Source organism: Anomaloglossus baeobatrachus, chromosome 11 (assembly GCF_048569485.1).
Source record: "Anomaloglossus baeobatrachus isolate aAnoBae1 chromosome 11, aAnoBae1.hap1, whole genome shotgun sequence".
Lineage (NCBI taxonomy): Eukaryota > Metazoa > Chordata > Amphibia > Anura > Aromobatidae > Anomaloglossus > Anomaloglossus baeobatrachus.
Genome location: NC_134363.1, coordinates 63,615,119 through 63,640,492, shown reverse-complemented (window position 1 = coordinate 63,640,492; position 25,374 = coordinate 63,615,119). Strand labels below are relative to the sequence as shown.

Below are 25,374 nucleotides of genomic sequence, written 5' to 3'. Positions count from 1 at the left end.
TCAGACTGAAGGCAGCAAAACCATAAAGGAGCATATATGGATACAAAGGTTAAAAAAAAATGTGTGAAACAAACCAGAATACGTGTTATACCTTCGATTCCTACTGGTACCCCCGTTTTACCCTGATGACAGCTTTACACCTACTTGGCATTATCTCAAGCAGCTTCATCGGGTTATTAACTGGAATACTTTCCAACAGTTTCAAAAACGTTTCTTTAGGTCCTGAGCATTTGTCTGCTTTACCTTCACTTTACAGTCCAACTAATCTAAAACCATCTAAATTGGATTGCATTTGGAAGGTTGTGGAGGCCATGACATCTGATGCTGCTTTCGATCTTGGTCCCATTGCCCTTACATAACCTGCAGGTGTGTCTTGAATCATTGTCTTGTTGCAGCACAATTGATGGTCCCACTAAGTAAAAACCAGAATAATGACGTTCATTGCAGGATACTATGGTAGCCATACTAAATGTGTGATGCGAATATGAAACAAAATCGCTAACAGTGTCACCTCTAAAGCACCCCAACACAATAACATCACCACTCCATGCTTCATGGTGGGCACCACACAAATTAAACCATCCATTCACCTTTTATACATCTCACAAAAATATGGCGGTCAGTATCTCAAATATTGATTCATCAGTAGAGATGAGACCACCCGTTGAAGTTTGGGTTAGGCAGATTCAGCCTAACTTTAGATAAAGTTCTTGCCCCGAACTTGACCTGAACTCCATTGGAAGTCACTGATTAAGCTATTCAGCTCTGCGCCTGTGACGCCTTGGCAAAACCAGGTAGACACAAATAGGCCCCTACACAACATCTTCCCTCACAAAGCAACACCAGCCAACCTTTAAACCCTAGTCACCCCCCCCTTAGGGACAGTTGGACACACCAGTGGGTGTGGCCAGGCGGTTAGTGCACGCCTACCCAGGGGTCTAGAAAGCCCGGGGCGGGAAAACAGTGAGTCAACTCTAGATTAGTCTGAAGTTTAGTTTGGAGAGGAGTGTGGGCTGGAGCTAGGGGTAGCTCCAGCGGAGAAAGTCCAAGTTGAATGGCACCAGGATAGGAGCCCTGGTGCTACTGGCTGGGAGGCAGACGGTGGTCTCCATCAGCAGGAGACGGGAAGACGGCTAGGCATAACCGAGGTGGACCGGGACAGGGTTGGAGCCCGCCGGTACCGACATGGGGAACCAACCCGGAAACCGTAGCACACAAGGGGGGTACTCGGGACCCTGAAGCCGGCACAAGAAACCCCTGGAACCAGCTAATTAACCTATTGAGGCCAGGACTAGAGGTCCTGTCCCACCCAAAGTCCCTCATAGAAGATAACAGCCCACCGATTAGGGATAAGAGGTCACCGCCAGGGCCCATAGATCCCACGGGCCAGCGTCTCCGGGCATGGCTCCTTAGGCCACATCCAGCCGGGAGCGGAATCCTGAGTTTCATACAAGGACAGTCCAACACACACAAACAGTGCAGGGAGAAGATAGAGACCACCAGCCAGGTGGGGGACCAGAATGCAACCGGCCGCGGCACCGGCCACCACCACCTTGGTTTACCAGAGACTTGTGTGTTTACTAAAAGTGAGTACAACTACACTCCTTGTGATCACCATGCCCTGCACTGTGCCATCGGGCCCCGGGGCCACCATCCCTACCCACGGAGGGGTTAACAACTTGCTGCCCAACATCGCCCCCGGGTGTCCCGCAATAGCAGCGGTGGTGTCCCACCTCACCACACACCGTGGGTGGCGTCACAAACTCACTATCGCCTAGCTCGTATAACTACGTCCCCCTACTTATTCGTAGTGTCCGCGAGACCCCCGGGTCCGGAGACCCTCGAGCCACCGCCCAAAGAGAAGGTCCGGATCAGAGCAGAGTCGGCTGCTGTGCACGGGGGCGACACACGCACACATGCAGCCAGCCATAAATAGAGCACTTCTGGGGGAGGACGGGGTTTTTTCAGTTTTATTTTTTTTTTTTTTGTTTGTGCACACTACACAATAATGCTGTTTTTACCCCCAGTGCAAGGCATTTAATTACTCCATGCAGCTCACACTGGAAAGAGCACAGAGCATACCCAAGCCCAGTGATGTTCTTTCAAGTGGTCAGCATACGTAAAGCACCCAAACTCCGACCTCGAAGACTGATTTTTTTATTTTTTTTTTAAAGTCTGTGTTCTTTACAAACACTGACCTTTATCATTCGGGTCCACTCATCTCTACTCATCAGACCAACGCACAGGTTTCCACTGATCTAATGTTCAGTTCTTGTGTTGCTTGGCCAGAACAAGTTTCTTCTTGTTTGCTCTCCTCAATAGTGACTTATTTTTCAGCTGTTCAATCATAAAGGCTGGCTTCTCACAGTCTCCTCTGGACAGTTGATGTTTACATGTGTGATGCTTGCTGTTGACCATTATACAAAGGCTGTAATCTAAGATGCTATCAAGTTCTGCTTTCTGAGACTGGTAACTCTGATGCACTTATCCTCTGCAGCATAGATAATTTTTTTCTTCCTTCTTGGGGTGGTCCTCAGGAGAACTAATTTTATCATTGTAATCGATGGCTTTCATGACTGCTCTTATGAATAACTTTAAGGTTATAAAGGTTCTAGCAACTTTATGGATTGACTAACCCTCGGGTTTTAAAATAATGATGGACTGTAATATCTCTTATCTTAGTTGTGTGGTTGTTAACATATTTTGACTTAGAAAAGTTGTGAAATAGGGCTCAGCACTGAATGGAATGGTGTACCAACATTGGCTATGCAAAACTTTCTGAAGGTTGGTGATTCCACAAATGAACATTTGACAAGGCATACGTCTTCATTGGAAGCCATTCCAGGTGATGACCTTATGAAGCTGCTTAATAGAATACCACAGTGTTGTAAAGCTGTTGTCAGAATAAAAGGGCGAACTTTGAGGAAGCTAAGGTTTAACTCATTCTGGGTTTGTTTCACATGCGTTTCTTTACTTGTTGTTTCTGTATTTGTTCTTTTGTATTTTTGCTGCTTTCAGTCTGAATCTAAACATGTGCATATTCCAATAAGAACAAGGAAAACCATAGCATGAACAGCTGTGTCCAAAGTATTGACTGGATCTGCTCTTACATTATTTTTCATAGAGGCTAGACTTGATGTTTTCTTTGTTAAACTTTTTTTTTTTTGCTTTTTAATAGTTAACAGGTCTTGGAATGAACCCAACTGATCACTAAAAACACTTGTCACATATATGCTTCTCGGAAAGCAGGAGTGTTTTACTCCTGCCACAGAGACTCATAGACTTTGCCTCTGCCCGGAGGGATTTTCTAGAGGTTGGCCTGGATGAGAAGGTGGTGTCCTCAAAGAGGTAAATCGTATAGAGAGGTTTCATTATATGTTCTTAAAAGGGGATTTTTTTGGGGGGAGGCTCAGACTTTTATGGCAGTTCCACAGGATATGCTAAAAATCTCCAACAAGATCCCACACCAACCTTGAGAACAGGGAATCATGTCACCTCACCACCACCAGGAATAGAAAGCTATTATGTAACCAACATTTTTAAGAATGAAGGGAATTTTGATTCTATCATGTTCTGCTCGTTGTCTTGGTCAACAGACCCCTCTATAGTCTATCAGAGGTGGCAGGTTTCATAGGCAAGAACCTCCTGTGGGGAGGGGAAACGTGTTGGGTCAGCTAGGGGTATATAGGTTGACAATTGTACAACCTCCTCTTCTATATGGTGTTCATCAGCAATTTCAGATTTACACCCCAGTGTCTAATCAAGGGTTATGGTAATGTAATGCCCTTAGGGACCTTTACTTTAGGACTCTTGACTATTGGACTGATCAGGGGTAATTCTATATTGCTTGACTTACATTGAATATCATTAAGGTCCCTCTCATGGACTGTTGATGAGTACCTTTTTGATTATACAAACTAAATGATCAAGACCCCTTTTATAGGGGAACACAGCTATCATCATATGGTTTCTATATTTACAGGCAATATTTAGAACAAATTATTGGAGGGGGGGGGGATACATGGTTCTATTGTGTTGTTGGCACCAATTCTATTGGGTTGGAATTAATTGTGGAAGTGTTTTGTATTTTATTGCTTCTGTTATTAAATCTTATTTCTATATAAGAAAAGGAGTTTTTTAGTCTGTGAATCAGTTATAAACCTCTTTATATCAGCTAGTTTGTGAGATCATCTCTATGACAGCCAGGAAGAGGCTCTCATAGACTTGTATTGAAGAGTGACCTCTAGAAAATCATGAAACAATGGAGCTGCTGGCAGATCATAAATCTCCGGAGACTGGCAGGGGCATAACTACAGTAGGTGCAAGGGTTGCAATTGCACCTGGGTGCTGGACTCTCTGGGGTCCAAAAAGTCCCTTTAGTCTATATAAAAAGACCAATGCTATTAAAGACTTGTAATAATTGGGGATCCCATTGGATCCTTTGCATTGTGGCCCATGAGTTTCAAGTTACGCCACTGGATCCTGGCCGTGATCAGTTTGACATTTGTATCAGTTCACTAGGGTTTTCTAAATGGATGACAGCCATTGTCTCCTCATACACTGGTACTGTACCTTGCTGTGGTAGGCACTGAAGTGCTTAGATACAGCACACTGACGGTCCACCAGAAAAGAGTATCTTCTCCGCTCTTCTGTGAGCGCTGCTTTATAGCCTTCTGCCACAAACTTGTCCAACTCACATTGTTTGGTGCTCATGATCTCGACATACTGCAAAACAGGAATGCAAAGTATTTATATGATCATTTTATAATGCAATAAACCTATTGGAGAAATGCCCATAGCACAAACCGCTTGTGGCAATCAGATAAATTTTGCTTTGGTCTCTGCACACAATTTATAAGCTATAATTATACACTGATGAGCAAAAGGGTAACAATATTTTGAACTTTTGACTTTAAGGCTTCATATATCACCATCCACTACAGGTTTGAGCATGAGACTACTGTCAAGACTGGTAAATGTCCATCGTGTGATGCAAATTGGGGAAGAAACCAGGTAAAAATGGAGCCCTAAAGATAGGGGGAGGGGGTAGAGGTGACCCCTAAACACTCATCTGACACGGAACCAATAGCTCCGTCATAGCCAGTAAACTAAAAAAATAGAAAAATCACTCCGACTCAAACATACGCTTTATTCTTTATTAACTATGGTCACGATTAAGGGTGCTTTGCACACACCTAGATTCACTGATGTTGTCTTGGCATTTTTAAGGGGTTTGTCTGACAATTCATTCTAATGCCGGAATAAATTGCCCTTTTCTTTTACGTCGGCCGAATATTGTGAATATGAATTCTTGGGAACACTTTTTTATCAAATATCGTCCAGTTTAAACAGGCTGCCGATCACTTCACAAGCTATGGTTTTGCTTGCTTAAAAATCATCATTCTCGGCAGCACATTGACGATCATTTTGTGCACATTTAACTGTGGTCAGCCTGTCTAAATAGGCTACTGATCGGCAAACATCTAGCCAATTGCTTGTTGTTTAACAGCTATTATCGGATAGGGGAACTTAGCCTTACAATTTGATTTACTTTGCCTTATTTTAGATGAACTCATTGGCAAGCTATTATTAATCTTCACTCATTGAGTTGTGCAAGAAGTTAATTTTTATTTTTTGTAAAAACAGCTAAAACTTGTGAAAAAAGTTAAAAGAAACAATGGTCCCTCTCACCAATCTCCTGCAGCAGCACACATTCCCAATTCCTGCAGGTCTCTACTTTCTGGTCCAAAAATAAAATATCCAGATATGAGCCAATCATAACCTAAGGCTGGTTACTGATGGATGTATAGATTGGCAAAAATTGCCTAATATACCCACTAAGCTAATGTCCAGGGTGGCAGAACCAGGAAATAAAAACCAGTAGAAGACCGGAATTTTTCGGAAAAGGAGCTATCGGGAATCGTTGCGTGTATTCATATTTTATTCTTTTTTTTGACTAGTCTAAGCCCTTTTACAAATAATTTGAATCTGTTAGACAACCCCTTTAATAATAATAATAATAATAATAATAATAATAATAATAATAACAACAGAGTTATGAATTATAGATAAGTGAATTCTGTGGCTCTACAAACCAACTCCTAGATCCAAGCATCCGCGGCTCCTCTCGATTGCCGGCCGGGCACAACGTTATGTGTGCATCATGCCATAACAATGACGTCAGGTCAGGTCGCCTAATCAAAAGAGGTACCACCATTGTTGGCAGGTAGGAGATAGTTCCAATGCCTCACATCCTCTTTTGACTGCCGGACGGGCACGACGTCGTGTGTACATCATGCCATAACAATGACAATAAGTCAGGCCTCCTAATCAAAAGAGGTACCACCATTGTTGGCAGGTAGGAGATAGATACAAGGCCTCCCATCCTCTTTTGATTGCCGGCCGGGCATGACGTTCTATTACATCATGCCATAACAATGGCGTCAAGTCAGGTCGCCTAATCAAAAGAGGTACCACCATTGCCGGCAGGTAGGAGATACAGCTAGGTCCAGAAATATTTGGACAGTGACACAATTTTCGCAAGTTGGGCTCTGCATGCCACCACATTGGATTTGAAATGAAACCTCTACAACAGAATTCAAGTGCAGATTGTAACGTTTAATTTGAAGATTTGAACAAAAATATCTGATAGAAATTGTAGGAATTGTACACATTTCTTTACAAACACTCCACATTTTAGTAGGTCAAAAGTAATTGGACAAATAAACCAAACCCAAACAAAATATTTTTATTTTCAATATTTTGTTGCGAATCCTTTGGAGGCAATCACTGCCTTAAGTCTGGAACCCATGGACATCACCAAACGCTGGGTTTCCTCCTTCTTAATGCTTTGCCAGGCCTTTACAGCCGCAGCCTTCAGGTCTTGCTTGTTTGTGGGTCTTTCCGTCTTAAGTCTGGATTTTAGCAAGTGAAATGCATGCTCAATTGGGTTAAGATCTGGTGATTGACTTGGCCATTGCAGAATGTTCCACTTTTTTGCACTCATGAACTCCTGGGTAGCTTTGGCTGTATGCTTGGGGTCATTGTCCATCTGTACTATGAAGCGCCGTCCAATCAACTTTGCGGCATTTAGCTGAATCTGGGCTGAAAGTATATCCCGGTACACTTCAGAATTCATCCGGCTACTCTTGTCTGCTGTTATGTCATCAATAAACACAAGTGACCCAGTGCCATTGAAAGCCATGCATGCCCATGCCATCACGTTGCCTCCACCATGTTTTACAGAGGATGTGGTGTGCCTTGGATCATGTGCCGTTCCCTTTCTTCTCCAAACTTTTTTCTTCCCATCATTCTGGTACAGGTTGATCTTTGTCTCATCTGTCCATAGAATACTTTTCCAGAACTGAGCTGGCTTCATGAGGTGTTTTTCAGCAAATTTAACTCTGGCCTGTCTAATTTTGGAATTGATGAATGGTTTGCATCTAGATGTGAACCCTTTGTATTTACTTTCATGGAGTCTTCTCTTTACTGTTGACTTAGAGACAGATACACCTACTTCACTGAGAGTGTTCTGGACTTCACTTGATGTTGTGAACGGGTTCTTCTTCACCAAAGAAAGTATGCGGCGATCATCCACCACTGTTGTCATCCGTGGACGCTCAGGCCTTTTTGAGTTCCCAAGCTCACCAGTCAATTCCTTTTTTCTCAGAATGTACCCGACTGTTGATTTTGCTACTCCAAGCATGTCTGCTATCTCTCTGATGGATTTTTTCTTTTTTTTCAGCCTCAGGATGTTCTGCTTCACCTCAATTGAGAGTTACTTAGACCGCATGTTGTCTGGTCACAGCAACAGCTTCCAAATGCAAAACCACACACCTGTAATCAACCCCAGACCTTTTAACTACTTCATTGATTACAGGTTAACGAGGGGGAGACTCCTTTAGAGTTAATTTCAGCCCTTAGAGTCCCTTGTCCAATTACTTTTGGTCCCTTGAAAAAGAGGAGGCTATGCATTACAGAGCTATGATTCCTAAACCCTTTCTCCGATTTGGATGTGAAAACTCTCATATTGCAGCTGGGAGTGTGCACTTTCAGCCCATATTATATATATAATTGTATTTCTGAACATGTTTTTGTAAACAGCTAAAATAACAAAACTTGTGTCACTGTCCAAATATTTCTGGCCCTGACTGTAGTTCCAATGTCTCACATCCTCTTTTGATTGCCAGCCGGGCACGACATCATGTGTACATCATGCCATAATAATGACAATAAGTCAGGTCACCTAATCAAAAAAGGTACCACCATTGCTGGCAGGTAGGAGATAGTTCACTGAATACTAATCTGGGCGCTAGACCAGGGTTCTCCAAATTGATTCCTTCACCTCTGGTATGTATACACCATATTATAATAAAATCACCAAAATTAGTCTAAAATTAAAAATGTTTTGCTTCCTTTTAACAACTGTGTTCAATAGGTCCATGAAGCGTCCTCCACTATCAAGCTGAAACCACGCAAATGTTTGCTGCAATTTTTCAAGGCAGTTTTTTTAGATAAAAACAGTTATTTTAATCTTTTTAACACCTTAAAGTTCTAAATTCAAAACATTTTTGTGATATTTTGGGAATTACCGTAGTTGTTTTTTGTTTAAATGCAACATATTTCCCTACAAAATGTAAAAAATGTTAAACATGTACAAAATAAAAAAAATACTTTAAAAATTACCATGTAAAATGGATGACATAAAACAGCACTTAAGATTTTTTTTTTTTAAAGTGATCAACACAAGGACCAATTAAATATATACAGATTTGTAAATTTAGGTAGAAATAGGTCAGAATAATTCTTTGAAATGAGCATGAAAGTACGACATGTAATCCCATATATACACCACACTCCAAAAAAAATAAAAAAACTAGATAAAAAAAATAAGAAAGGAACTGTTTTCTTAATTGCTGAGGTGAACAGATTAGTTGATGGAATTTTAGGCTTTAAATCATTTATCTCCAAAAAACAAAATTGACCGGTCACTGATAAGGATGTCAAAGTGTCAGCGGGGAGACGAACCACAGATTGTTTAGCTTCCATACTGATAACATTCTTGACAATGGCTTATTTACCAGAGCTCCTGACTAAGCTAATACTTAAACATCTGGTGGGCTGTAATCTGGTAGCTCTCATCACAATTTGTCACAGCCATTTTGAACTTTACTAAATATTTCGGAAGATCAGGAGACGGCTTGCTGAGTCAGAAGATGTCTATGAGGCCTCCAGTAGACTGGAGCAGGATCTAATACAGCATTCCCCAGCATGAGGGACAATTTGACAGAGAAAGGGTTACAATGAGGTCTCTGGCCTCCTGATCTGTGATTCAATAAACAGGATGGCACTGAATCATTAAGCTGGGGTAGGGGTGGGGGCATCCTTACATTCTTTTTAAGAAACAGTAACTATTCATTGCCCCCTCCCTAGTCTCTGCCTCCAGCACCAGTCTCATCTTCCCTCCCCAGTTCACCTCCCCCCAGACCGCTCTTCTACAAATCCTGGCCTCAAGTAGGCAAGCCATGATCCAAAAGTAATGGTTCCCATGACAACCTTGTTTACAATGGGGATGCAGAGATAATGGCCAGGCCTTTCTAAATCACTGGAGCCAAATGTTGTTCCTCCCTCCAGTCCCCTTACACAGCTGACATGCTAATGAAAAATGAACGAAGAGTGAGGCAAAAAGGGCTAGGCACACACAAAATCAAAGGCCTGAGCTGGATAATGAAGTAAAGCGCTATTAATACGTGTTGACGAAACCACTAGGTTCAATTATCCTCCATTACTTCATGCATTCCAGCTGAGTCCTGGGCCATGTGGGTATCGAGGATAATAGGATCCTTGACGTAAAGTCTCAAGTTTTCACTTCTTTATTGTCAATACTTTGGTCATGGCTTATAAAATCCCTTTCTTTAGAAAGATATAATTGACACAGAGGGTGGTGGTGATGATGTTATCAGCTGATTAAACCCTTTGAGAGTCTTAAATTCCACCCATACACTTTAGCTTATTCGGCCAATTGGTCGTCTGGTTGCGATCGCTCCCAACTCTCCCATACACAGGACCCTCTGCCGAGCGCTCCTGTGTTCTCTACGAGAGTACCGCTGCCACTCATCTCTGGAAGCAGCTTATCTCTAGAGAACAAATGGATTGGCAGTCCAAAATTGGATGTCTTGGATCTTTATGTTCCCTGACAGGAACATCAATACACATTAGACGTTTGGATGAACTCATTGACATGGGTGGGTATGGTTGAAGTTTAATGAGAGTTATTGCGTTCACTATGAGAGAGACACTGCCAGAGTGTTATAGCCACAGGGGAAGGCATTTAAAGGAATGGGTGAGTGGACCCACTGGACCACAAAGTCAAGGCTTACCCTGGTGGGAAATGACTGGTCTTTTTTAGATATTCTGTTGGTGAGGTTAGGCTTGTGCTGCAGGTAGCCACCAGGTACCACTCCAAGGCAGTCTCCGAGTCCACAGCAGCTGACCCGAACAATGGCAGACAAGGCCGAGTTGGGGATGCGGGCTAGAGACAGGAGTCTGGACTGGCAACAGGCAAAAAGGAGTGTGATCCACAGGCTGGGGTCTAACAGGATGGGTACAGGTTTGGGTACAAGCACTGGCAGAAGTATGGGCTCAGGTACAAAGTACGGGTTACAGGACAGGTAATGGTACACAGAACGGGTTCAGGATCTGATACAGGTAGGGTAACAGGTACTGAGACACAGGAACAAGGACCTGACAAATTTACTAGAACGCACAGGACAGACTATGAACTAACTTTGCTCAGGCACCTCCCTACAGGAGAGTTCTTTAAATGCCCAGTGCCTCCCAGCTATAAGCTGGGGACCCGTCCAGAGTGCACATGCTGCCCCTGTAAGAAGTGGGGAACACATGCACATGTCCTAAGTCCATGACCAGGGGACCTGCGTTATGTGCTCAGGTCCAGGGAGCCGGGGACCACAGCAAGAACTGGAGCAGGAGACAGGACAGATCATTTGCGGCCACGGCAGTGAGTGTGTCGATGTCCCTGCCAGGAGGGAGAAGCGGGACAGTGAAGGGAAGGCTGCAACAATCTGTCAACCCCTGACTTATTGGGTTGACATTATTGGGTAACCTTGGTGTGATGGTGTGATATTGTGGGTTATGTACCATTTTGTGTGGATTCATGTTTTGGGCATGGTGGTCTGTCTATTCGATATATTGTTTGTCCTGTTAAGTCAGGTTATATAGCCTCGCAGTGCTTCTGTCCCTAGGTCTGGGAGAGGGGGCCTGAAATCCACCCAAACTCTCTGTTTACCTGGGAGATTATTCATTCTGACTGAGAAAGCCAAGAAAGAAGGAATAAGATTGATCCTCTGAAGGAGAAGCTAACACCCCAGAGAGACTGTGAGAAACCCCGATTTCCCTAGAAAAGGACTGCTGGAGGATTATGACTAACCTCCTAGGACATTTATACCATTACTGGATGATTTTACCCTCTGTGTGGTGGATTATTTGATGGACATTCTGGATTGCATGGAATAAACATTGTTTGGATTTTTCACTCATCGCTTGTGTGAAGCCCCGCATGTACTGTGTCGGTGCATTACCTTCAGGGACTCCACGTAGATGGATCTGTCTGGTCACAGGTAGGAAACCTTCTTTGTAGTTTGTCGTGACGCCACTCTCAGATTTGCGGTCAGTGGGGACCGCCACTGCAGGTTAAGGGATGCCTGGGGCTGATGGTGGGTGCAGCCAGTTGTAGTAGCCTCCTGAGAGTGAGGCAAGCCCCAGGGCCCTGTGTAGATGCGTAGTACCACAAGGCGCAGAATAACTCCACACAGGCAGAATGTCTTTCAGGGTTTTTACTCACTTCAGGTGACAGGGTGAGTAGCCCGGGCGTAGCTGAGATGAACCAGGTGGGAACCAGGTATCCTTCAGGCTGACTTTATGAGGGTGACTACCAACTCGCCTTCCTTAGCCCTTGGTGGTTTGGGGTGACCCCGACTTTGAGTCCCTATGGGGGTCACCCAGGGAAGTCGCTGAAGCCTCACTCCCCTTCGTTCGCCGTGTGCTTGTCGCCTGGGCCAGATCACTCCAGCTTCTTGCCTCCTGTGAGCTATGGGCCCTAACTGTGGCTACGTGGCTGCGGCTTTTTGTGGTGTTGTGGCGTGGGCTTTGAGAGCCCCACACCGGCAGGTTTAGCAAAAGAAAGCTGGATCTATCTCCGCTTCGGGATCTGCCGCCCGTTTGGGCCTGGTACTCTCTAGCAGTCTCCTTACTTCCCACTCCGTGCCCTTTCTTTAGCTGAAGATGGATTTCGGGTAGCACTCCTAGTTGACCGTTCTCCCCCGTCAGTAGCCACTGCGCGGGCGCTGTTAGACAGCAACAGCCCCACAGGTCTGCTCCTCACTGAGCCCTCTGGAGTTCTGCTCTAACTGACTCACTGCCCCTCCTCTCCTGTTCTTGCCTACGCCACCTAGCAACCAGACTCTCTTACCACACCCCTTGAGAGGAGATGGAGGCTTTTGGCCCCCTCCACTATTCCAGTGAAGGTCAAGGCTTTTCCCCCTCCTGGGATCCCCAGGGGTCCTCTCATGGGTACATGTGTGAGAGCTGATTACTATGCGCCTGTGTTCCACACCCCGGTCAGCCTTCCGGATTACCTGTGTTGTACTGTTCCCAGCATGGGTGCAGTACTCAGTGGTGCCTGACCAGGTCAGGGGCGCCACACTTGCTCTGTTGATTGTGTGATATTGGAGAAGGACCCCGTAACACTCTGATTACCCAGCTAGGCATTGTTCACATATCCTTGCACATCGGTCCGATGTCGGATCTCAACACCCGGAATGGCCGCACGCCTCCCAATCCGAGAGTGACAGCTGCATAGAAATAGAGAAAGCTGTCACTCTTGGGTCGGGAGAGCCATGGGCAGTCATTTCACAAATTCCACGAACATGTGAATGAGCCGTTATGCTTTATCTTACAGAAGAATAAAGTATGTCTACCAGCAGGGAACATGGACAGAAGATCAGTACATGGGCCCTTTGCAGTCTAATATCTCATCATAGTGCACAATTGCACCTCTCTGGAAGTGGAAGTGGCCTCCTTACCTCTTGGCCCCATAGTTGCACCAATGATATGTCTGCCCCTGACGTCCACCATAAAACAATGACATTGACATGTAGCTTTTCTAAAGTCTTGATTCTTACTAGTACTGTAGCCTCAAGTGTTGTGAATTAATCACTGCATACTAGTGCAAGAGTCCAGGAAACCTGGGTGACAACTTTTACGAGGCCTCTAATGGCGGCTATAGCAGATTAGACTGGAATATGTATTCAGATCACAACACATCACGGTGCACAGGATCTCGTACGAGGGGTGACCCGGAGGTCAGTGTTCAGCTGCACAGCTCCACATCCAAAATGTTGATGATAAACATGCAATGTCCGGGGCCAGACTGCGAATCACTAAGTGGATTGTTAGAGCTGCCAGTGATCCCATACGATCTGTACTCAATAGGCGCGTACAAATGGGGAGCCGGAACGATGACAACTCACATTGACGAAAAACATGGAATCAGACAGGCTGCAACATCTTCTTTCACCTCTGTCTAGAGCAGATGATCACACATGGCGGCTGTGTTGTCAGGTTACAGAGCTCAAAGTGATAATTATATATACAGGATATATATAATTATCTATTTATACAAAACATATCCAAAACCGCTAAAGTTCATGGAAACCTTCCACCTGCATCATACTATACCAGCATTTATTGTTGATGATGTGTTCCAAATACTACAATCCCTACAGATGTGAAGCAGATTGTATTATTTTTTCCAAAAGGCATATATACAACTATTTATCCCAGGAATTCTAGGCAAATGCAATCCCAAAAATACAGCGAAGACTGACACTTTCAAGAACAGTAGAAACAAAAAGAGACAAGGGGAAGAAAAATACTGTGCAGCAACATTTAAAGGGGACTTGTCATGTGAAAAACTGTATTCATCCGCAGATATGGGGTTAATCTACAGGTTAATAGAATTTGCGCTGGAACATTGAACCCCACTACCTGGAGGAAGAGAGAAATCCTCCTGGCAGTGTTAGTGTGGCGCCCTGGACAAGCCAGGACGTCACAAGCACAACACCTACACACCCCACACTCCCAGCAGGCACACCGAAGTCAGACAAAAACCCTTGTTGCCTTCCTCCAGGGGCTGATGTCCACACCAGGGGGTGGGCCAGGCGGTTGGCCCCACCCACCGAGGAGTTCACAGTCCTGGAGGCGGGAAAAGTAGGGCAGATTAGTGTTTGAAGTGAAAGTGGAAGGAGGGAAGTGGCAGAAGAGAAGCCTGAAGTTGGTCCGGGTGTGTGGCCCGGACGGATCAGCAAGGTTGGCAGACGGTGGTGACCGTCTGCAGGAGTGGCCTATTGGAGCTAGCCGTAAGGACCGTGGACGGGCGGTGGCCCGGCGGTACCGGACCGGTACGCAAAGAGAAGCCAGCACCACCCGGCAGGGGTTTACGGACCCCGGCAAGGCTAGGAGTCGCCGTGAATTTGCCAAATCCGTTAGCGAAGGGAACCTCCTGGGTTTCCCAGCAGACAAGTCCCATCAGAAGGCAACCGTCCAACCGAGAGAGGGAAACACAGTCACCGCCAAGGCTAAAGTTCCCAGGACCAATGCGGGCAAAAGGGGCTCCTTCAGCACCCATCCAAGCTGGGGAGCGGGTTACCGGTGGGAACCCATTGGAACCGTTACACTACATAGGTGCAGGGAAAGGCAGTCACCATCAACCTGCCGGGAAGAGAAACACCGCAGCCGTCTGTGGGATCTGTCCATCCAGCCGTGTGTTTTACCGAGAACTGTGTCCTCATTATTGGCTGAGTGAGTACCACCGTGCCGTGCGGCACAGCGCTGCCCCCGCGACCCTGTACCTCGCCAGGCCCCGTAACCCGCCTGCCATCCATCCCTACCCCATCACCGAGCCCTGGGACAACCAACACCCTACCCACGGAGGGGAGAACTAACAACCAGGCTGCTCCCAGTCATCGCTCCCGGGATCCCCGTCCAGAGCAGCGGTGGTGTCACCAATATCACCACAACCATGGGTGTCGTCACGGACAATAACCAAATCCCCACAATCCAATCCCCACCCTTTTCACTCACGGGCGAGGAGCGCCGCTCGAGTCCCTGGGATCCAGCCCACCGCTCGAGCCACCACCGAGCAGCAGCAGCGGCCGGACCCGAGCAGTGGGAGAGCGCAGCGTCCCCTCCTCCGCCCGCGACATTAGGATTCAGTCACTGCTCTGTAACCACACCCCCTTCTGTCACGGGTGACAGTGTCCTGTGATTTCTGGCAATAGAAGGTCACAGTATTTGGCTGCTCCCTGACTTTCTATTGTTTCTGCTGTCAGTATTCAGTGTACATGGTATATCCTCTGAAAGTTTTTCATTTTTTTCCCTTTTGAACGCAGTGTAGCTCCTCTCCCCTTCAGCTGCTAATCATCTGTAATTCCCCTTGGGTTTAAATATTCATTTCCCCTGGACTTGTGCTGGTGATATTCAGCTACTTCACAAGCTCTGGATGCAAGCAGGTGGCTTGCACTCATCTGTGAAATCATTGCTACTCTTTGCTGAACTTCTTCCTGAGACATCTGGGAGATAACTTGTTCATGCGCTTTCCCACTGTGTCCTTCTTGTGTCTTCTTTAGTGTTTAGTTGAGTTGACAAAGAGCTCATCCCACCCATTCCCTAACTAGAGCCCAGGTCTGGGGCCATCCTACGGTCAGGTATCCGCCTCGGTGCATAGGTGCGGAACCTATCTAGGGTGGTGAGGGACCAGCGGTAGGTTTGGTCAGGGGTCACCATCTCCCCCTTCCCCAGACTCAGGGTTTCCCTTCCCTTTCACTGTTTGTTTGGAACTTCCCTGTACCTAGTGTGACACCTGCACTGACAGCAGGTGCTAATGCTCAGCGACTGTCAGTCAGTGCAGATTAAACCCAAGACTGTAGGTTAATAGCAATTTTCACTTGACAGGTTCCCTTTATTTAGGATCTGCAAAAAGATGGGTATAACCTACTATTGGCACTAGAATACCTGTCAATACAGTGTTATCTATCATATTATTAACCCATTATCTGCTTAAACGGAAGCAATCATCAGAAAATGATGGTTTGTTTAAAATCAGGTTTTTGTGTAAAATATATTTTTTTATTACTTTTGCCATTTTAATTTTAAGATGTCATAATATGTATCTTCTGGTTAGCCTATAAAGGTATCACTCCTAAAATACTTTTGTCATTTTTGGGACATAGCATTTCAATTGATTTTTCTGGCCAACACGGTACCACAATATTACCCTGTATTGCACATCGTAAAAATAAAATTAGAAATCTTGCATTTTCCCTGTGGCCACTGGGGAGTTTTTATTCTCTAAATTCCTGTTACAAAAAATAAAACATGTACATAACCACAATGGCCAGACTCTGATCAAACCTTTCAGAAATAAAGCATCTTGTGACCTTGTCGTAGATCATTGTGAATGAAGGGGAGCAGGGACATGTGTGACATAATAAAAGGATTTACCAATCTCAATAGGTGATCAGCTGTGTATAGAGAAGCCATTGCAATCCTGCCTCTGATGATAAGAAGTCTGCTGAAAACTATTCCGGAAAGAACAGGAAGTAGGAGTCTAAAAAAAACCCCACAGCAGCCTGTGTATAAAACTGTACAATTACTAATTTATTTATTTTTTTAAGGAAATCTGTTAACAGGTTTTTGGTATGTAATCTGACAGCAGCATAAGGTAGGGACAGAAACACGAATTCCAATCATGACTCAGTTTACTGGGTGCAGCAATTGTAATAGAATGACTGCAGATCTAGCAGAGGTCAGAATGTTGAGCTGTGTATAGCCCCCCCCCCACCACCACAAATTGGCAGCTTTCTCTATACATTGTATATTGACAAAAAGCTGCTAACCAGTGGTGGGGGTGTGGTTGGATTAGGAGAGATGAGACACCTAATCCTGTAGTGATAATCTCCTTCTGATAAAACACTGATTTTATTGAAACAAAAACACAGCCTAGTAAGTGATACATCTATGGAATCAGGGTCTCTGTCCCTACATCATGTTGCTCTTAGACTGCATAGCAAAAACCTTTTGAGAGATTCCCTTTAATAAAGATTGTGATATGGATAAAAAATATTGCCAAATTTAAAAAAAACCCTACATCTAACACAAAAACGTGGATTAAATAATAGTTAATTTTCTGATGATAGCTTCTTTATAAGAGTCCAATGAGTTTTTCATTATATTATTAGCAGGAAAGTTAGAAGACAGGTATATTAACTCATTGCTGTTGAGGAATGTTTAAAATTGCATCCAAAAAAACACATGCATTTTCACGGTACGTGTTACTGGTTACCAAATCTCAAAACCATGGCAAATCCTATTAAAAGTGCATGTGTTTTTACCAAATGCAGTTTTGATGTGATTTTGACTAGTACCAAGTAATGACACAGAGAGGATCGAATTACCAAGAGGGGTATGATTATTAATCCGCTGGACACCAAAGATATAAGACAACAGTTACGTAAATCATAGAAGGAAATTAGTTAGTATGGCATGACTTGTTTGCCAGCATGGGTTTGTAGCAAACAAGTCATGCCAGACTAATGTCCTTCTATGATAGAATCACCGATTAGGTGGATCAGTGAAATGGGGTAGTTATAGTACATCTCAACTTCAGCAAAACATCTGATAAACTATCTCCTATTATCCCTATTGAAAAAAGCAGAAACTATAAAATTGACAAGGCTACAATGAGTTGGATTTATAATTGTCTCCGTGATCGTACTCAAAAAGTGGTAATGGTTGCACATTCAATTAGAAGAGTGTCTCAAGTGGGGTACCACAAGACTCTGTCTTGGCTCCAGTGCTGTTCAACATATTTATAAATGATCTAGAAAAGGAAACTGTACGTAAACTACTGAAAGTTGAAGATGATTCAAAGATAGGAGGGATAACACTAGAGAAGACAGTGGAAGGATTCACAAGGATTTAGATAAGCAGGAACAATGGGCAGCGACTAATAGAAATGTAATTAAGAAGGAGAAATGGAAAAAAATGTTATCTGTGCAAGAAAAAAATAACATACAGAATGGGAGGAATAGAACAAAGCAACAGCACGTGTGTAAAACTTGGGTATACTAATGGATCACAGAATGCACATGAGTCAGCAGTGTGATGCAGCAGCAGAAAAGGCAAACACAATTCTGGGATGTATTAAGAGAAGCATAAAGTCTAGATCAGTGGTCTCAAACACGCGGCCCACATGCGGCCCCTCAGGCTGCATTGTGCGGCCCCCAGGCCCGTGCCCCTGTTGACTATCGCGGCCGCTGCAGGGGCCGCAGCCACTGTCTGCGCTTTATGTCAGATGAATGTTTTGCCGGTTCTGTGGCGGCAAAACAATTATCTGACATAAATCGCTGACAGGGGCGCAGCTGAGCTGAACAGGTGCACGGGCCTGCAGACAGCAAGAAGAAGAGATGAGGCAGCTGAGGGAACGCGGGACAGGTGAGAAGAATGGTGGGGTTTTTTGTGTGTATGTGAAGGACGGCACATTAACCCCTTAACGACGCAGTACGTCATGGCGAGATCGCGGCTCCGGGGCCCCGGTGGCTGCAATCGCTTTGCAAGTACCTTAGATTCGGGGAGGAGGGGACCTCTGCCTGAGCTCAGGAGGCGTGGTGTCTCCTCCTCGGACCTACGGAGGTTGTGATTGGCTGACGAACGCCGCTCAGCCAATCACAGCCACTGTAATGATTCAGCCATTGAAAAACATTGAAATCCAGCCATGATCAGTGCAGCTATAGCACTGATCTTTGGCTGGAGCTGGGTGACCTCTGTTTCACACGCCCCCAGCTCTGATTGGAGAGACCGGCCTTGTGACCGATCTCTCCAATCACTGTGGATCTGGGGCCGGAGAACGCTCCCCTCAGCTTCACTCCGGCATCTGTAGAAGCTGAGGAAAGCGATCGGTAAGTTATAGCGCCACTGCCCCTTTTCAGCATCCGCCACATTACTATAGGATGGGGACATTACTATAGGATGGGGACATTACTATAGGATGGGGACATTACTATAGGATGGGAACATTACTATAGGATGCGGACATTACTATAGGATGGGGACAAGGTGGGCACATTACTATAGGATAGGGTCAAGGTGGGCACATGACTATAGAATAGGGACAAGCCTGGGGACATTACTATAGGATGGGGACAAGGATGGGGACATTATTAAAGGATGGAGACATTACAAGGATGGGCACAATACTATCGGATGGGGACATTACTGTAGAATGGGGACAAGGCTGGGGACATTACTATTTAATGGGTGCATGACTATAGGATGGAGACAAGGCTGGGGACATTACTAAAGGATGGGGATTTACAAGGATGGGCACGATACTATAGAATGGGGACAAGGCTGGAGACATTATAGGATGGGGACAAGGTGGGCACACTACAATGGCATGGACTAGGATGGGCATAGTATTACAGGATAAGGACATTACTACAAGGGGACAAGGATGGGAAAAATTACTACAGGATAGGGATAAGGTTGGGGACATAATAGGATAGGGACATTACTATAGGATGGGGACAAGGATAGGCACATTACTATTGGATGGGACATTACTACAGGATGGGGACATTACTATAGAATGGGACAACTATATGATGGGGACAGTACTACAGGATAGGGACATTGCTACAAGGGGACAAGGATGGGGAACATTACTATAAGATCGGGACAAGGATGAACCCATTAGTACAGGATGGGCACATTACGATAAGGGGACAAGGATGAGAACATTACTGTAGGATGGGGACTAAAATGGGGCACGATACTACAAGGGGACAAGGATGGGCACATTACAACAAGATGGGGAACATTACTAAAAGATGTTGGCCAAAGTTTCTATATAGTGCTAAATGTAACACTATTAGTTACAAGAAAGGGGTAAAATGAAAAAAAAAAATATGTAAATAAGGCATGACAATTTTTTTTTTTTAATCAAATTTTTTTTATATAGTTAAAGAAGAATGTGCACATTTGTTATAATAAACAAGTGAAAAATGTTCAAAATCAGTGATCCAAAAGGTGTGTAAAAAAAATGGTATCAATAAAAATTTCACTTTGTCCTGCAAATAACGCGGCCCCCCAAATTATTTTTTCCTCTGTGCGGCCAATACACCAAGCAGAATTTGAGACCCCTGGTCTGGATCGTGTGAAGTATTTATAACCTCTCTACTCCCCTTGGGTCAGACCTTATCTGGAATACGGTGTTCTGTACTTGGCACCATATTATAAAAAAAATACATAGAAAAACTGGAGCAAGTTCAAAGAGCTACCAGGATGGTGAACGGACTGCAAACTACGGTATGTCTTATAAGGAACAGTTACAGGGACTAGAATAGTTAGTTTGCAAAAAAAAAGGCTAAGAGGAGACTTAATAGCCGTCTACAAATATGTGAAGGGCTGTCACAGTGTAGAGGTATCATCCTTATTCTCATTTGCGCATGGAAACACGAGAAGCAATGCAATCAAACAGAAAGGGAGACAATACAGATTAGATATTAGAAAAACATTTTTGACAGTGAGGGTGATCAAAGAGTGGAACAGACTGCCATGAGAGGTGGTGAATTCTCCTTCAATGGAAGTCTTGAGAGACTAGACAGATATCTGTGTGAGATGGTTTAGTGAATCCTGCAATGAGCTGGGGGTTGGACCAGATGACCCTGGAGGTCCATTCCAACTCTAACATTCTATGGTTCTAAATGTTGATCATCCAAACAACTCAATGGTAAAACCATTTAATTCCAATTATTTATGGTATAAACATGAAGGTTGTTATTTAAAAGGGGTTTACCCAAGTTGAAAAGTTATTCTCAGTGGGTCTCGAGAGATATGACAAATAAAAATATAACCACACTTACTCACACGGGTGGTAGCATGGGCCCAAAATTCGTTGACATACAAAATTTCATAACAAAAAATAGTGCCGTAAACCTGGGGCAGTGCTCATGTCCAGGACCTCTGGTCGGGTGCTTTGGGTCTTCTGGCGAGTGACAGTTTGATTTGTATTGGCGCCAACATGAAGCCAATACAGTTGGATCCTGTGGTAGATCGGGGTGTCAGACGTCTTGACCCACCAGTCCCTATTCTGTATCCTGCAGGTTGATGTAGGACTATGACCTTAAAGACATCAGCGTCCCGGGGCAGGTCGCACATGTCCAGGACCTCTGGCTGGGTGCCTCGGATCTTCTGGTGACAGTTTGAATTGTATTGGCGTCAACATGAAACCAATACAGTTGGATCCTGTGGTAGATCGGGGTGTCAGACGTCTTGACCCACCATTCTCCATCCTGTAGCCTGCAGGCTGATGTAGGACTATGACCTTAAAGACATCAGCGTCCCGGAGCAGGTGGCTTATAGCTGTATAGCTAAGGGTACTACATGTGCCTGAAACGCGTAAATTAATTCAAGACTTCTTCTGTGTTCCCTGCCTTTCTTCGGTCATCACGTTTCAATGGATCAATAAGGATTCAGTTTTACCAGACTGCTCATCCATAATTAAATTGTTTACTTGAAAGGAGTATATTTTACAATTGCTGCAAACATTAAGTTCCCAAAATATTACTTTAGAAACCGATTCATATCTCAAAATAGGCTGTTCTGCAAGAAATTGAGTTGTCACATTGTCCTATCGCATAATCACCTTGTCTACCCCATATAGTGCGACCATATGGCCCTTCATTCACTGTCCAGGTTAGGACGCCTCTGTATTGTGGTATCCAATAGTAAATCCAGGAAAAAAAATGTCTCTGTATTAAGTTCGAGGCATGCGGAGGTACAGCATGGGCCCATAGATTTCTATGGGGGTTGCATTACACATAATATGGATTTGTCATATAGTGGAGTGCATGATGCTTTACATAAGAAACTTCTTAAGCTTTATACCAGATGTTCAGTATACTTCCAAAAAATAAAGGCAGCACTCCAAATATTCAGTGAGGCTTTCCATTCTGCTGCTTTACTATTATCCCCTATATTAAATGCATAGCATAGATATACGGTATATCACAAAAGTGAGTACACCCCTCACATTTTTGTACATATTTTATCATCTTTTCATGGGACAATATGACACTTTGATACAATGTAGTTAGTGTGCAGCTTGTGTAAGAATGTGAATTTGGTGTCCTCTAAATAATTCAGCACACAGCCATTAATCTTTACACCCCTAAGTGAAAAAGACCAAATTGTGCTCAAAGTGTGAATATTTTCTATGGCCACCATTATTTTCAAGCACTGCATTAAATGTCTTGGCCATGGAGGTCACGAGAGCTTCACAGGAGCTGCGACATCACAGAGCTGTTGGCTGTTAGAGACCTTGTGCTCCTCCACCTTCCATTTGAGGGTGCCTAACAGATGCTCAAGCACTCATCCAGCCCCAAACCATGATACTCCCACCACTATGCTTGACTGTAGGAAGGACACACTTGTCTTTGTACTCCTCACCTGAGTGTGTCACAGGTGACAAATAGTCCTGTGGTGCCCGGCTATAGAAGTCACAACATTTGGCTGCGCAAACTGCTCCCTGACCTTCTATTACTGCTGCTTGATTTTCATCCCTTTCCCTTTAGTACCCTGTGGAGTCCCTCAGCCATTCAGCTGCTTTTCATCAGCACTTGACTGGTGGCTTTATATACCTTCGCTTTCTATTACTCTGTGCTGGTGATAGTTTTAACTTCCTACAGATCTTGTGTGCAAGCAGTCAGTTTGCAATCATCTGGAGAAACCTTTTTGCAATCCCTCTCCCTGTATCTACTTTGAGAGAAGTTGTTTCTTATTTTACCTTGTTTTTTATCCCTGTGTGTCCTTTAGCACGTAGTGGGGTTGACAAAGAACTCATCCCATCCACTCCCTACCTAGGGCCTAGATCACAGTCAGCAGGTATCCAGCTCAGCGCATAAGTGTGAAACCTATCTAGGGTGGTGAGGGAATTCAGGGCCTAGATGTAGGCTTGGCCAGGGGTCACCATTTCCCCTTTCCCTAGACACAGGGTTTCCCTTCCCTTTCGCCGTACCTAGTGTTACAGGTTGCCGCCACACGTGCTTGACACCATCTAAACTAAATAACTTTATCTTGGTCTCATCAGACCACATGACAGGGTTCCAGTAATCCATGTTCTTAGTCTCTTTGTCTTCAGCAAACTGGTTATGGGCTTTCTTGTGCATCACCTTAAGAAGAGGCTTCCTTCTGGGATGACAGCCATGCAGACCAATTTGATGCAGTGTATGGTCTGAGTTCTGACAGGTGGACACCCCACCCCTGTAACCTCTGCAACAATGCTGGCAGCACTTATACGTCTATTGTGAAATGACGACCTGTGGATAGGACGCTGAGCATGTGCAGTCAACTTCCTTGGTCGGCCATTGCAAGGTCTGTTCTGAGTGGAACCTGTCTTTTAAACCACTGTATAGCCTTGGCCACTGTGCTGCAGCTCAGTGCCAAGGTGTTGTCAATCTTCTTATAGCCCTGGCCATCTTCACATCTTCATGTAGAGCAACAATTCTTTTTTTCAGATCCTCAGAAATGTTCTTTCCTATGAGAAGCCATGTTGACTTTACAGTGACCAGTATGAGAGTGTGTGCTGGGTCCCATCACACGTAGCAACGTTCCAACGATCCCACCAGCGATCCGACCTGGCAGGGATCGCTGGAGTGTCGCTACATGGTCGCTGGTGAGCTGTCAATCAGGCAGACCTCCACAGTGATCAGAGACCATCCACCAGCGACCCGTGGAACGACGCTGTGCTTGGTAGCCAGGGTACAAATCGGGTAACTATGCAAAGCGCTTTGCATACTTACCCGATGTGTACCCAGGCTACGTGTGCAGGGAGCCGGCGTCTAGCAGTCTGTAAGCGGCGTACGCTGGTAACCATGGTGTACATTGGGCAACTATGCAAAGCGCTTTGCATAGTTACCCGATGTGTACCATGGTTACCAGCGTACCACCGCTTACAGGCTGCCAGACGCCGGCTCCCTGCAGATTTAGATCGTTGGTCTCCCGCCGTCAAACACGCCGAGGCGTGCTGCACAGCGGAAGACCAACGAGCAAAAAATGGTCCTGATCGATTTGTAACGATCAGCGACCTCGCAGCAAGGGCCCGATCGCTGCTGCTTGTCACACACATTGATATCACTGGCGAGCTCACTGATACGTCACAAAACTGTGCCGTTTCAGAGATCTTGCTAGCGATCTCGCTGTGTGTGACGGGGGATTTAGAGAACACCAAATGTAACACCCCTGCCCCCCGTTCACACCTTAAGACTTTTAATGAGTCACATGACACCGGGGAGGGAAAATGGCTAATTGGGCACAATTTGGCCATTTTTACTTAGGGGTGTACTCACTTTTGTTGCCAGTGGATTAGACATTAATGGCTGTATGTTGTTATTTAGCGGGCACCAAATTTAAACTGTTATACACTCTGCACACTGACACTGTACATTGTATCACAGGGTCAGATCTTCAGTGTCGTCCCATGAAAAGATAAAATATTTACAAAAATGAGAGGGCTAATATACTGTAGAGTTCCACATAACGGTATAGGAAGCATAGACTATGACAGCAATTCTATTTTGGGGAAGGAAAGAGGAAGTTGTGTATATTGGGATCACATTGTTACTATCCTGCAGAATGGATTAGCTGCCAGGTCTGCACTTCACCGTTTCCTGCGCTGACGTCATGTCATTGCGCTCGTTCCTTTAGAAAAGGAATTTGGAAAAGCAAAATCCCATTGTTCTCTATTCTATGTGCACATTTCCTGAGAATAAACAGTACATAGGACTGCAATGATAATATGCAAGAATCATATCATCTGCATAGAGGTATATGGTAAAATATATAGAGAGTAACAGAATACAGCTCCTGTAGTACCCAATATAGAAGATAGTATTTTGTACAGGTCTGCAGAGAACTATACACATAAGCTTTGGTGGGAAATATGGCTTTCTTCTAGGACTAGCCTTCTGGCCTACTGGAATAATCCCACAAATACCAATGTATTACAGCTTCTCCTCAGAAATCCATATCTGGTCACCAGTAGGTCAACTAAGGGCGGCTTTGCACACTACGACATCGCAGGTGCGATGTCGGTGGGGTCAAATCAAAAGTGACGCACATCCGGCGTCACTTGCGATGTCGTAGTGTGTAAATCCTAGATGATACGATGAACGAGCGCAAAAGCGTCGTTATCGAATCATCGTTGCAGCCTCCGACATTTCCATAATGCCGGTGCCGCGA

General features: G+C 44.7%; 1 protein-coding gene across 1 annotated transcript in view; it reads right to left on the bottom strand.

Annotated features, from left to right (window-relative positions):
• LOC142256724 (BAR/IMD domain-containing adapter protein 2-like) overlaps positions 1–25,374 on the bottom strand; it is a 148,671-nt gene that overhangs the window by 22,244 nt on the left and 101,053 nt on the right. The window contains exon 8 of the mRNA XM_075328579.1: positions 4,573–4,725. Coding sequence (XP_075184694.1) covers positions 4,573–4,725 — 153 coding nt within the window. The remainder of the gene's footprint in view (positions 1–4,572; positions 4,726–25,374) is intronic.